The sequence below is a fragment of the Alligator mississippiensis genome, chromosome 6, assembly GCF_030867095.1.
Source record: "Alligator mississippiensis isolate rAllMis1 chromosome 6, rAllMis1, whole genome shotgun sequence".
Classification (NCBI taxonomy): Eukaryota; Metazoa; Chordata; order Crocodylia; family Alligatoridae; genus Alligator; species Alligator mississippiensis.
The window spans coordinates 11,100,118-11,114,503 of record NC_081829.1 but is presented as its reverse complement, the minus strand read 5'-3'; the positions used below and the strand labels follow the sequence as shown (position 1 = coordinate 11,114,503).

Sequence of the window (14,386 nt, the reverse complement as noted above, 5' to 3'; positions counted from 1 at the left end):
GATTTTTTCTATTAGGGGAAAAAAGAGACATTAATCCCACTGGGCTGGCTCGTGTCTTCTCTGTATTCCTCCTCTGCCTGTCAGAGGGACAGATGGAGAAGTCCTCTGGTCAGCAGGGAGACAGCCTGCTTCCCTTCAGGACAGTCACCAAAGGAAGGATAGGTAAGATTCTGCTTCCCCACGCTTGGCACCAAATGAGACCACTTGAGTTGCTACATTAACATTCCTCTCTATTGCTGCAACAAGCAACTTTATGGCTTCCAGTATTGCAGTCCAGATTCTGCTTCCCCGATCACTAGCATAAATACAGAGTAATACCACTGAAGGTAGCAGTGTTGCCCTGGCATAACTGGGAGCAGAAGCAGACCTTGCTTCTAGCCTCACACAGAAGCCTCTTTCTCACGCATGCCCTCAGGAACAAGACCAAATTCATTGCTGGCAGAAGCAAAGCCAACTCCACTGACTTCAGCACATCAAAGTCAGCAGTGAATCTGGGCTGCAGGCTCTCAAATGCTCAGAGAAGAGACTGTTCATACAAACTGGTCTCACTAAGAGCATTTCAAGGAGCCACAATAGGGTTGTAAGTAAAAAAATAATACACCTATATAGCTATATAAAAAGGAGGAAAAGGTTGCCCTCCAGGCTTCTATTATCTGCGAGACAATAGTGGAACCATATTAATCCAGTAGTCTGTGGAGGGAATGGATGTGCAAGCAGCATCTTGAAGTTATAGTAACAGATGTTATTAGCATATGGTTGAAACTGGGGCATAGAATGAATTATCTTACAACTAAATCAGCACAGAGATGCATATGCCAGTGGGTGTAAAATTATCTGTCTCCCTTTAACATGAACACAGTGCATCTTTAACACTTCCAGGCCCACAGCTGTTCAGATCAACAGAAACCTGTCCATGTTAAAGTTCAATGCATGGATTCAGAGTGTGTGTGTGTCTGTGTGTGTGTGTTTGGTGGTAGTGTTTTAGAGCTCGGCTTCCTCTCTAAACCCAAATCTTTGGGACTAGGGGTTTGACACTTAGAGCTTGCATCCAGATCTGAATTGTGCAAATGGCCCCTGGAGCCAATCAAAGCCACAGCTGCCAGCTCTGAGAAGGTAGCAAGATCCATATTTGAATTTGGCAGCTCAGGCCACATGCAGTCACACCTGAGTGTATTTCTTTCTTGCTTGCTTTTGCAGGTGGAATCATCTCTAGGATGAGTTTTGCTATTGTACACATGGCTCTAATTCAGATTAGACTGTTGTGGATGCAGAGATGGGCATTAACCCACTGAATCTGCTAGGATCTGCAGAGCAGTGCACATCATGCTAAAAGGAGTGTCTGCATCAAGAGGTAGGTATCTGCTTTCCATGCTGGCACACCACTACATTTGATGGAGCTGAACATTTGATTGTGAGTTGACATTCTGTATTCAGGACAAACTTTTCACTGCGCAGGCTGATGCTTGGCACCATAATGCTCGAGGGCTTGTGGGAATGGAAGGCTCAATGTAATATCAAGTATAAATCAAGCTGGGTGAAGACAGCATTGAAGAGTTAGAGCCCACCAACTCTCTAGTACAAATGGTTTTGGCACAAAGCACCTTTATAGGAAAACCTGACTTCCATCCTCGAAAAACAGAAGCTGGGATGTAGCACAGTCCAATCCAGAGGCCCCTCACGCAGAACTCAGGAAGCCTGGATTGACTCCCTGACTTCCTGACTGATCTGTTGTGGGAGTCTGGACAAGTCACTTTGCTTCTCTTTCCCTTCCCATCTTTGTCTGTCTTACTGATTTAGACTATAAGATCCTCAAGGGAGAAACTCACTTCCACTACAGCTGCAGAGGTCACCCTTGTGACACTATAAAAATGTATATAGAGGCATAAAACCTGAGTGAACAGTCATCCCTGCCTCTTGCCATGCTACAAATGCCCAAAATGGTGGCACTATGATTACTAGCAATAGTATGTGCCAGCTTTTTCCAGTGGATGTCAGCTTGTTTACAGCACAAGAGTGCGGGCAGTCTGGAGCTGACCACAGTCTCCAGCCACCCCAGGCAGACATTCCCAGGGCTTCGGGGCCCAATCCCGTGGGACAATGGCCCCAGGTGCCTGGATCAGACTTAGGGGTGCTCCAGGGAACCCCATGCATTCCCCGCTCCTCACTTGCAGATGTGTGCCTCAGGAATTCCCCTGAAGGAGATCCCAGGGCATATATATTTCATTCTGCAGAGCAAGATAATGCCATGGGGTTCCCTGGGCTGTGCTTGCAGATGTGCACCCCAGGAATTCACCTGCAAGGGATCCCAGGGAGTACATCTGCAAGAGTGGAGCAGGGACTACACAGTGTTCCCTGGGTTGCCCCCAGGTCTGGGCCAGGCACCCAGGGCCACCGTTCTCCACGATCAGGCCCCTGAAGTCCCTGAAGCAAGAGAGGCCTGATCCTGCAGGACAATGGCCCCAGGTGACATCTGTCTCTGGCAATCAACTGAATTAGCTGTGGTAGGACACACTGCCACAGCAGACCCCACTACAAAAATGTCATGTGTTTATAGCCTATGCGAGAGTGCTGCACGCAGTATAAAATGATCTCTGCTGGGATATCTAAGAGCTATTGTAACATGACTGATGTCAAGCTCAGTTCAGTGAAGGACTGCTGCATGGGCAGAGCAGTATGGGGTCTGGCTCATGCTCAGCTGGAAATCAATGGCATCTGCCTGGAGGAACTAACACACTGGATGATACCCTGCAAAGACCACCCTACTGCTGCCCTGATTTGTCAACCACTTACAGCAGCATGGTGTAGATTTAAAAAGAAACCTAATGAACCCTGCAAGCAGGGAAGACAGCACCGAAGACTGCCACAGTTTACTGGCCCAGGCCTCACCTCTGTTACTGTAGTTGTGGGTATCCATGAAGGACAGGCCCAGCCGCTCATCCTCCTGCAGGGTGCTCTGGTCCGTGAAGCTCCGGTCAATAGCGCTCATCATGTGGGTCTTCTCATGGCGATAGTTAATGGTAGCCTTGGTCATGTTGACAGGTTTTCTATAGGAGGAAAAGTAGATTCACGTAATGCTAAACCAGGGTGACACAGGTACTGCTCTAAAAACCACAAGCCTGAATCTCAGAGGCAGCCTGAGATTTTGCAGCAGGCATGTTTTATGCCATGGAGGAATCTCGGTTGATTGCTTGCACTGTTGGCTTGTAAAATGTTCCAGCAATGATCAATGCTCCCAACATGTCACCTGCAGTTACACAAATGGGGTGGGGGAACCTGCCCAGGAATGCAGCCCATCTGAAAATCAGGTTCATACCCACATTTGCCAAAGTGGCTAGTGAGTTTGAGTGCCTCAATGGCAGGTGCCTGGAGAAGACCTGATTTGCAGAGGGTGCAGGGCATTCCCCCATGCTGAGAACCCCTCCCTCTTTCCAGTGCTTCAAACAAGACATGCAAAATCCAGAGTCCCTTCTGAATGCTCATTTTTGCAACTGATGCTCATCCACTGCGATGACATCTAGTTCATTCAACAAAACAAAAGTCAATCAGATTTTTCAAAGCTGAGGGCCTCCCATCAGGGCTTTACATCCATATTTGCACCAACAGTTCTGGCCTAATATCCAAAAGCACCAAGCAATCAGCAGCTCCTGTAAGAGTCAAAGGTGAGCATTTCCAGTCACCCAGATGACCCTGGAGTTGAAATCCAAAATGTTTCCTAGTCAATTTTCTGGGGGCTAAAAGGAAGGGCATCAATTCACAGCATTAAATATGAACATCTAAGGCTAAGTTGAGGTCCCTGTTATTATCAGACTTTGACCTTAATATCTACTGACGATAACCTGAGTCACCCATAAACAAAGCACAGCCTCTGCCTTCCTCACCCAGTGCCCACTGGCAAAGCTGATTACCTCACTACCAAACCTCATCTTCCAAACAAGCTGCATCCCTTCCTCCTGAAGATCATAACTTGTAAGAAAAGCTGTTTGCTACCTGCGCTACCATTTGAGGACTGAATATAGCAAAGTGTCAAAAAGTAATAATTCCTGGTCTTACTCCACTGATTTACCCCTGATCAATGAGCAATCAGCAAATGCACAGTGCAGTCAGCATCTTCTTTACCGTAACAGCTATCAAATGAAATATTAGCTGCAGTCCATGGAGAACAGGGGAGCTAAGGGGAAAGGGGGCATGAGTGAGGCACTAGCCTGTCTCACTTGTTTGTGAGCATCTTCTTCCTGGCTGGACTGGGTGGCCCATGCTGTGCAGGAAACAGCTTGATTTCAAGGCGTTATTTGTTGGGACTTCATTCCCTCAAAGTCATATCCTGAGACTTCCCAGCACAGACACCACAGCCAGATGAACTGAGACAAGGATAATATGGCCTGCTCTGGATTATGACAGGCTGTAATCTTGTAGGTGGTAGGTTCAGCAAACACTCCCTCTTCTCACTGAAAGCACTGCCTAGCCCAGCTGAGGCTTATTAGACTGACAGAGGTGCCTGGACTGCAAGGCTCAGACATGGATCTTGCACCATTCAAAGCTTGTGTGGGTCACTGATTAGGAGGGCTGCTAAATAAAGCAGCCATATACAAGATCCAGATATGGATCCAGAATTGTATTCCAGCATTTCCCTTACCCTGCCCTCCCCTGCTGAACCTACGTCTGGTTTTTAAGTCACCCGTCTCTCTGAACCTGTCTGTAATCCCCCCGGCAAGACCAAGTGGAGAAGGAGGGCAGCACTGCAGAGATACAGCCCCCCACCCTCCACCCCACCAGAGAGCTCTGTCAATGAGCGACTTCCTGCATGGAAGGAGAGGGACGATGGGAACACTGCTAATAGAGCATGAGGTGTGGGCCAGGTCCTGAGACAGTGTGAAGGGTTGAAATTACTGCAGGACAAGCTTTCAGTTGCAAAAGGTGAGCTTGCAGGACACTTACAGTATAACAGAGCTTCCCTCCTGCAGTATTTACAACACCATTCCCCCAACATATTCAGCGGCACAACGTACCACGTTTAATAGGTACAAAGCAAGAATTTCCCTGTCATGTGCAGTAGTTATTACATGGCAAGGAGCCATTACAACACGATCTGGTGCTTGGAGAACGGCCGTGCCCAGGGAGTGATGCTCCCAGCGTGCGTTGGCCCCCTCCCACATTCATGAAGCCAACCTGGAAATGTGGTGGACAAGCTGCTTTGGGGATAACCTCAATGGCTGCTCTCAAGCACGCTGGAGAGAGGTCTTGAGAACAGCCATGGGGGTTGGGAAGGGGCACTCTCAATGCAGCTCCACTGCCACATTTGCAGGCGTGGCAAGAGTGAGCAGGAGCACGTGGTGTGCCCCGTGTAGGAGCGTCTCTCCTGGGACAGGCTGGGACACAGTGCAGATGTGACCTTCAAGGACATAATTCTGGGCCAGTATCTCAAAATAAAGTTAATATCAAAACAAGAAGCCCCGAGGGGGGGTCAAATCCATCTCTGGTGAAATCCCATTGGCTGCCGAGGTGAATGAGGCCCTCTGGGCCAGATTTTCCCAGGAGCTCAACAGGGGGAAGTCATATGCTCAGCAGCCACGATTGAGGCCACATTTTCTCAAAGCTGGGCTCTCACTTAGGCACCTAACCAAGGAGCCAGATCTCCTGGCCCTCAGGGGATCCCTTTGGGATGCTCACGGGCTCATTTTCAAATAGGACTCGTGCACTGCAAATTTGGGGGATGACATTAAATCTTTTGCTTCAGGGCAGACGCCGATCTCTGTTAGAAATCAAAGTGAGGTCTAACTGGGGAGAGGGGGACAGTTCTGCCCAATGGGCGCTTTGGCCTCTCCTGGAAGCATGTGATGCTGGACACCAAGGGAGACGAGATCTAGGGCTGGCTGGACCACAGGCATCCAACCTGCTACGCCTTATTTTCCTGTAATGTCGAGCCGTTTTAAAAATCTGGCCTCTTTCCTGCAGCCTCAAAGGGAGTGGAGCTCCTTGGAAATCTGACCCTGCGTGTTTACGCTGCCTTCTGGAAGCCACCACATACTTCAGAAGCATTTTTTCCCCCTCACAGTCCAAAGAGGCACTTAAATTTACTTGGCAGAAAAAAGAAACTTGTTGGAGCAGAGAGCAGCAGAGCGAGCGAGAGAGAGAGAAAGAAAGAGAGAAAGAGAGAGAGAGAGAGAGAATGACAATTACTTACGGGTAATAGGAATAGGAATAGTAGTTCCTCCTGGCAAGCGTGCAAACAAGAGAACAGCAGAAATTGCATAAGCAGCTTTTCTCCAGAGTAATGAGGGGGAGGATTATTTGGGAGCTCAGATGACACCAGGCCACAGACTGCTCCATTCACTCTGCGGTGGGTGAGTGGGGAGGCAGGCGAGGGGAGAAAGGGGCAGAAAGAAAGCAAGAAGCTGGAAATGAAAGGCAGCACGTCAGCATGCTTGCGGCTGGCCCAGACATGTGCAGGAATCGCCTTTGAATAAACTAGTCTATGCATCGCAGGAATGGGGATGGGGACCCCCCTCCCTCCTGTCCAAGCAGGCCTGTTTGGAGGGTCACGTGCACGCGCTTTTTATTTGCTCATCCTCTGGCCTGGCCTGTAATGGGACTGGAGGAGTGCTTTCTTTTGGAGACTCACCTGTCCTGGTTGAAAGGATTCCTCACTAAACCCTAGCTGTGAAAGGCAGGATTGTGAAATCACATTGTTTTTTCTTTTCTCTTTTTCCCCCTCAGTGAAACGTTTCTCCAGCTCCCACAACAAGCCATGCTTATGCATGCCTCTTTGTATTCGAATAATGGACTTTGATCCATGCGCACGCACACCCCGCTGATGGGCAGCAGTGCATATCTACACGCAAAGCTTTCTGTTATATTCCAAGTGTACTACAGGGCATATGAATCCACACACAGAGGTACTGAACTGCTTATATAACCTTGAAAACAAAAATTCTCCCTAACCACCATTCCTCTTTCCCTGGCTTCTACTCACAATAAAGTACCCTCATTCTGCTCCGTTTGCAGGGCAGCATCAGAAGTGTGCGGTGAAAGCCATCCCAATGCAGAACTGCCCAGAGGAAATCCTAGAAAGCAAGGGATGGGCTACATGTGCCTTTGTTCTCCGAATTTGTTAAGGGAGAGCTCCTCACAAGAGCACAGGGAAATCTCTAATGCTGGTAACGACCATCCGAAAGCCAAGCATACCAGAGAAGGTCTTTCTTCTCATACTCCCCCATAAAAATATGCACTATCAATAGCTTAGAGCAGGGCTGGCCAACTCACGGCCCATGGGCTGCATGCAGCCCATCAGGGATTAATTTGCAGCCTACTGACTGCCGCCCTGGCACCATTCCCCTTGTCATCACCCTGCCAACTGCTGCCACTAGTGCCTCTGGAGCGATATGTGTGTGCATGTGTGTGTGGGAGGGATGGGGGGGGGAATTGCATGTGATGTGTGGCCCCTAGCCACTCAGAAGTTGGACAGTCCTGGATTAGAGCCATGGGCTAGCTAGGTCCTTTTGACAAACCCTTGCTATTGGAAAAGGCATCACAGAACCGAGTGACAATGAGCAAGTGTCAGCTTATGTGGCACTGCTACACTGTAACTACAGCAATGTCTGTGTTAATCCACCAAAATAAATGGCAATTGTGAGCATAAATGATGAGCGCCACTAAACATGTCAGCCAAGCAAAAATCAATCTGCAAAACTATGGTAGTAAGTGCTGGCAAAGGTGATCTGAGAAAAAAATGGCTAGAGGTAGAAACCAGTCTGGTGTACAGAGCCCAGCCCATTGAAAGGCAGCAGCTCCAGGAGGGCACAGCATCTTGTTTCACTAAGAGCTTCAGGATTCATGTTTTCAAATCCTCCAGAGCCTCCAAACTCTGTAGTGTTCAGCCCAATCCTAAATCTGACAGGGACTGGGCAGGAAATGGGAATTTGTGTTTCAGGAAAAATGTTGCCATTTCAATTCCTTTGTTCTGAATCACAAGAAAGCAGCTGTGAAAAACCAATGTTAAAAATCAGTTTAGGAAAAAATAGAACAATTCTTTGTAAAGTTCTGGGAAACCAGGCAGGCAGCTGGCAAGGCAAGGCAGCCAAGGGAACCAGTCACCCAGCCCAGGGAGGTGAGAACAGAGCAGTTCACACCCCTTCAGGGCAGCCAGCCAGGAAGCTGGGCATCTCGCATACCCCCTGGGAGCTGGCCGGCCACAGTACTGGGAAGCCCACCAGCTACACAGGTGAGCAGCCCAACGGTTGGCCACCCAGGACAGGTCAGCCCATCAGCTTGCCAAATTTTCACTAGAACCCACACTTCCATGGAATATTTTTATTCAGCCAAACCACCCTTGTCTAATGGAAGCCTGTTTTGTAGAACAAATTTCAACCAGCTCAGACATTCAAGCAGCCCTGAATCTGGGGAAGTCAAGTCTGAATCCAACTTCTGTGTCAAGCCCGTCCTGAGCAGGCTACATTTTAGAGTATAGGAGAAAACCACCTCTCCATTTCCTCCTGCTAAAGCTAGATGTACCATAAAACCATCGGGCATTACAGCAACTCAGCACCCTCCTCCCACTGACACACACTTGCTTCCAACACCTGCTCCTTGAAGGACGTAGCCTGATCTCGGGTGGCCTCTTGTACATCTAAAGCAGTTCTCAAGGTTTTTAAACTTCAAGGCACCCCTCAGAAAATCCCAGCTTTTAGTTTCCACTCATTTTTTGACTATAGAAAAATAATATAGCAACTACTCTGTTGCAAAAAAACTCAGAAAGACCATAACAGGTCAGAATGTTGTTAACAATGGAGATCCCTACTTGAAATCTCTAGGTTTATCTTGTGAATATCATGCTTGCACATCTACCAAGCCCGTTCTGAGAAGGCTGCATGTCAGGGTATAAAAGCAATGTAACATTGTGTTGCACCCCATGGCACCCTTGAAAGGATCTCCACACACCCCAGGGTGTCGCAGCACTCTCCTTGAGAGCCACTGATCTAAAGTAACTGCAATGAAGCCATTCCAGTTTGATACTGGTATGAGATCCACCCACCGAGACTTTTAAGAACAAGATTTTGATGGGATCAAGGGGGGGTAGATCTTCAGCTGGTGAAAATCAGTATGGCTCCTTTCAAATGAACTAAGCCATAAAGTCAATGGAGGTCCATGGCTTTATGAGGTTCTGGCCCATGGTTCCCCCCCTGGCGTTTAACATACTTTCCTTAAATTGCTATTTTGGACTCCTGGGAGGGGGAGAATTTGATTGCTGTGCTTTATTCTCTGTCATGACAGGCCTGCCTTTAATGATACCCCCAGCTAGCTGGTGCCTCAGGGCTCTTCCAGTAAAAGGAAGCCATTCAGAGCACAGCAGTTCAACAAACAGCGGCTGCTCTCTGAACGCCCCCAGCAGTAGATGTCCTGGGAAGACCCTGCCTCCCCCTTGGAGGGAACCTCAACCCATTTAGCTGCCTGAGTAAATGCATTCAGTGGTCCCGGCCGTCAAAGCCATGCAGGCAGTTCTTTCCGAGATTCCTCTCTCTGGGGCTGAGGCATACCTCCAACACATAAGGAAGCATCTGTTTATGCAGACTCCCAAGCTCTCTTGCAGGGGGACAGAAATTCTGGCTGGACGGCAGGGCAGGAGGCTGCAGTATGCTGCAGGGAGAGATGTACTGGCATGCAGGTGACAGAGCTGCTGTAGCCTAGAGACAGCAGCATCCTTCAGGGAAACAACGGAGTGGGTGATGCTGATCTGTAGAAGCACAGGTCAGCAAGCAGCACCCTGGAGGGCAGGAGCAGATTGGGATGCAGGTGACACTGGGCTTCAACTGAAACACAGGAGGGGGACCCAAGGGATATTTCACTTGCTGTGGCACAGCGAGGGATGTGACACTGCATCCCATGGCAGGGTTTAACCTTGATGGGATGTGAATCCTGATAATAAGATGCACAAGGCAGTTTTCAAAAATGAAAAAGGTCTCAGTCCAGCAAGCGATATCTAGCTTTGTGTTTCCTGGGCTGCCATGCAGCACCCTGCCAGCATACTGCTTCTCTCTCTCCACAACCCACTGGGCACAAGAGAAACAGAGAGGAAGGGCTGCAGCATCTGAGAGAGGGGCTGGTTGGGGCAAGCAGCTTGAAGAGGGTCTGCAAGAAAAGCAGATGCTTTGAGGACAGTCATAAAGATGGGAACAGCGCTACAGGAACAATCCACATTCAACACAATGTGTATAGAGAACCTCATAGTAACCAAGGGTACATTTCTGAAGCTCCCCAGCATTTGGGGTGTTCAGTGCTACCATTCTCATTGGGATTCACCCTCTGGAAAAAAAAAACCCTGAAGTCAGGTTATCTCCAAGATCTGGATTGCATGCAATCCTGAACTTCTCCTTGCAATCTTGAGCTCCAGCCCCAATCACCTTCCCTTGCTTTTATGCTTCTTTCTTAAACAGATTTCTTTGGCGTCCCCAGGATCCATGAGAAAAGGCAAAGTGTGGTCACCTCCCCATCAAAGTGAGGAGGCAGCTGAAGCAGACCTACCCCACTGCCTGTTGCTCGAGTGACCTGAAACAAGGATGCAAATCATATTACCCTCCACTTCACAGCTGCCAGTCACTGTGTGCCATGGCTAATTCCTGCAATACAAAACAGAGCTATAGCACAGGCTCTGCCACTTGTGCTTGAAGAGAATCCCATTAGCCATGTAGGACAAAATCATACAAATCTGCACCTGAGCAAGCATACATAATAGGAGAGATATTATGACAGTGTCCCCTGATCTTCTGAGAAGGAAGCACAACAGACCTCCTGTGCACATCACAATGGGAGCCTAGTGCCTGATTCTGACAGGGGCTGGAAACCCTCAGCTTCCACTGAACTCAATGGGAACTTCAGATGCTTGTAACCCTGTAACTGGCTTTGCCATTATTAAACCCTTTACCATATAAGTTTGCTGAATACGAGCACTCTGAAATAAGAAGAGACTGGCCCGGTTCCTCCATCTTCTTCAGCCAATGTGTGCTGCAACCCGCATGATCCCAACAGACCTCTCTCTCTTCTGGGATAAGCATTACTACAGCTAAGACAAAAGTGTCTCTTTTAAATCTTTTTTTTTTTTTAATCTAGAAATGAGCTGGAGGCCTTTGTGAATTCCCGGGTAGTTGTTCTGCTTCTATTCCCAGGTCTCTTTAGAAACAAGCAGCAGCCAGCTCTCTGAACTAATCTTCGCAATCACTCCAGTTTGGCTTCCTAGGTTTCACTTGGGGGCACCATGTTCATCACTAAACCAACACATCTTTTCAGGAAGTCCCCCCTACAGGGTTGGTCATCTTTTTCAGGCTTCAAAATGTGCTGCCAACATGTTTTGTGGTCTCCCTCTGGTAACGGGCTTTCTAGGACCACAGCCTGCAACTGCTACCAGCTTAATCCATGGGAATACAGGACATGAGATCAAACCTTCCTGCCAACCCATGACTTACAACAGCTTAACAGCACTTGTGTCTGCTGGAGCAGTCCCAGCACCTCCACCCACACCACATATCACATTCTGGGATCCCCAGTGCATCAATCCTATTGCGCCCTGGTAGTCTTGTTCACAGCAGCTAGGGCTGTTGTAGATCTGCTGAACACAAGTCACTGACTGGAGGGGTAGGTGATGCCACTGCAGGTACAATGCGGGTGCATCTACACAAGACACTATGTCACTGTAGTGACAAGCTACAGCGATGAAGCTCATCACTACGGTGACATAGCATCAGCAGGCACAAACCGTGACACCAACACTACTAGGCAGTATGGTCTGAAACGACCCGTGCACCGCCAGGACTGCACTGTAACAGCAGTAACTGCGCAGTCATTTAGTACTTGCTAAAGTATTAAGTACTAAATGACTGCGCAGTAACAACTGCACAGTCTGGGACATGTGTAGATGTGCCCTGATTGTACAGGTTTCCCTCACTTTATGCGGGTTCTGCACGTGAGAATTTGCTCTTATGTGATGGCCCTTTTTATACTAAAAATTCATTATATGCGAGGTAAATTCACTCTTATGCGATCGGTGTGGTGGAAGCCCGCAGTCAGCTGATTTGTGCGGTGTATTGTGGGAGTGACGCACACCAAAATACAGTCTTCTGTGTGGATCTGTGCTCCTTGTTCACTGTCTGCAACACACGTTTCTGTAGTTGACTTCCCATTATGATAGTGCCCTGTGCTTGTGTGTACTGTCTCTGTTGGCGAGTACCAAAATTGTCTTGTAAATGTGGTAGAAATGGGTCTGGAGATGAGTACAGTCGAGGTCTTGGAACGTATCCCTGTTTGTTACATTGTAAAGTGGGTTCCCTTTATGCGAATTTGAGTTATGTGCCGTTTTCCAAGAACGCATGTACAACATAAAGCGAGGGAAACCTGTATCTCCCTAACTGCACTCTTTTGTCTAGACCTCTGCTAACAACATCATCCTTGTTGTACAATGGCTAGAGATGTTGAGCACAGATGCAAGGGATCAGCGAGATATTGCAAACCTGAAATGATCTCATCAAGAAATGGTTGAAACGGAGGGACCAGAAAGGAACTTCCCAGTAAGAAGTCCAGTGTGGTGATGCAGCTTGAGGTACAGGAAATAGGACCCAAGAACAGCAGGATGCTTTCAGGAGCGGGGGGGGGGGCTCAGTTTTAGATTCCAGATGATCCAGGTCCAGTCCATGGGTGCAAATACATTCCTGTCTCTGGAACAGCCTTAACACAAAACCATCACATGCAGCAAGGCTAAAAAAATCTCACCACAGTGTGGCCACACTGCCTATCTTGATGCCGTTGCCTCACCAGGTCTTGTTACCCTGTAGCTTGAGTTTGCCTTTTATCCACTTCACCAGCGCACGAGGACATACCCAAAGAAGCAAAAGCGTATCATGGATCACGTAGCCAAGGGAACGCTCCATCTGTCTGCTTCACCCAATTCATCATTTCCTTTCCAGCTGCAGGCTATGGCTACAAGCTGCATAAAGGAGGATGGCAAGAGGATGGCCTCTGCCACTGCATAGCTCAACAGATGGTGTAACAAAGGGCAGAGGACTGCATCAGTACCAAGATGAGGGGGGCAGGGTAAAGCCACACAAGAATAATGCACCAGCCACATAAAAACAACGTGTCCTAGCAGATACAGCAAGAGCCCAAGGGACCGGACGTCTATGCCCGACTCTCCCAGTGATATACTGGGTGACCTGATGGGCCATGTTTCTTCCCTGCTCCTTGCTTCAGTTTCCCCACCTATAAAAAAGAAGCAGAATTATCCTTGTCTCCTGTACAAGGCACCTGACCTGAGCAGAGTTTGCTGTTATTATTATACTTTGTGGCCTGATGATTTTCTACTTGATCAAAGGCTCTATTAAAGCTTGGGGTTTTTTTCCCCTAGCATTTTGGCTGGCATTAATAATGACTTCTCCCCCATCCCTCCTTCCTGTCCCTCCAAAAGAAAGTCTATGAAATGGAAAGTTTACTGAACAGTCAGAAAGTCTCCTGCCCACAAACTGCCAGCTACACTGTCTCGGTCTCACTACACACAACTGGAATGAACGTTTTGCTGAAAAGGACCAGTGAAAAGACAGCCGCCTGGGAACGATGACTGAAAACACAGCGGAGATGCTGGCTTCCTGTTGGACAGGATGTGCCAGGCAGAACAGTGCCCTGTCTCTGATAGCGGCTGGCACCAACTGCTTCAGGAAACTCCACAATGAGCCCATCTGCCCAAGAAGCTGCTCCATGACCTCAGCCAGTTCGATGCGGACACAGAAGGGTGCATCACCTTTTAATTCCCCTGTGCAAGATGAAGTTTCATTGCTACCTGGGAGAACTTTTACAATCTTTGAACTTTCCTATGCCAGAGGAAGAGCGTTTGGGCCTGAAACCTTGCAAAGAAAGAATTTTTTTTGCTACTATTTAGTTGGTCTAATAAAAGATATCGCCTCTACCCCAAGAGTTTTGTCTGCCTATGCTTTTAGACCAACATGGCTAAAATCAATACCCCTATCACCTTCCAGGCACCAGTGTGTTGTATTTTTCATTCTACCCCATCATTAACCATTCTTTTAATCAAAGCATAGACTTAACCCCTTATTTACACAGATTTAACTGAAAGCAAATGTGGCCCAATCTGAATACCTATTTTTTCCTGATTGCATTACCATTTTCCACTTGTGTCCTCCCAGTTTGCAATGATGAAGATGCAAATTTGCATCGCACAGGGTCAATGTTACAATCTTGGGTCTTTTTCCAGCAGGAAAGGTCACAGTGGCCCAAGACCAAAGAGGTTAACTGAACACAGTGGTGATGGGGAATGTGAACTAACCACAAAAGAAGCACCATTACTTTTGTTTCATTCCTCCCCTTGTTCGTGAGCAAGAATCTGACACTATTT

The 14,386-nt window shown here is 48.1% G+C and overlaps 1 protein-coding gene across 4 annotated transcripts in view; it reads right to left on the bottom strand.

Moving 5' to 3' along the window:
• The window catches only part of PTPRU (protein tyrosine phosphatase receptor type U), a 312,312-nt gene that overhangs the window by 66,241 nt on the left and 231,685 nt on the right, over window positions 1–14,386 (bottom strand). For 3 of the 4 annotated variants that reach the window (XM_059729641.1, XM_059729642.1, XM_019488788.2), the window contains one exon: window positions 2,887–3,044. In XM_059729641.1, the coding sequence (XP_059585624.1) occupies window positions 2,887–3,044 (158 nt within the window). Of the gene's footprint in view, window positions 1–2,886; window positions 3,045–6,181; window positions 6,212–14,386 lie in introns of all 4 variants that reach the window. The other variant, XM_059729643.1, reaches the window with a different exon arrangement.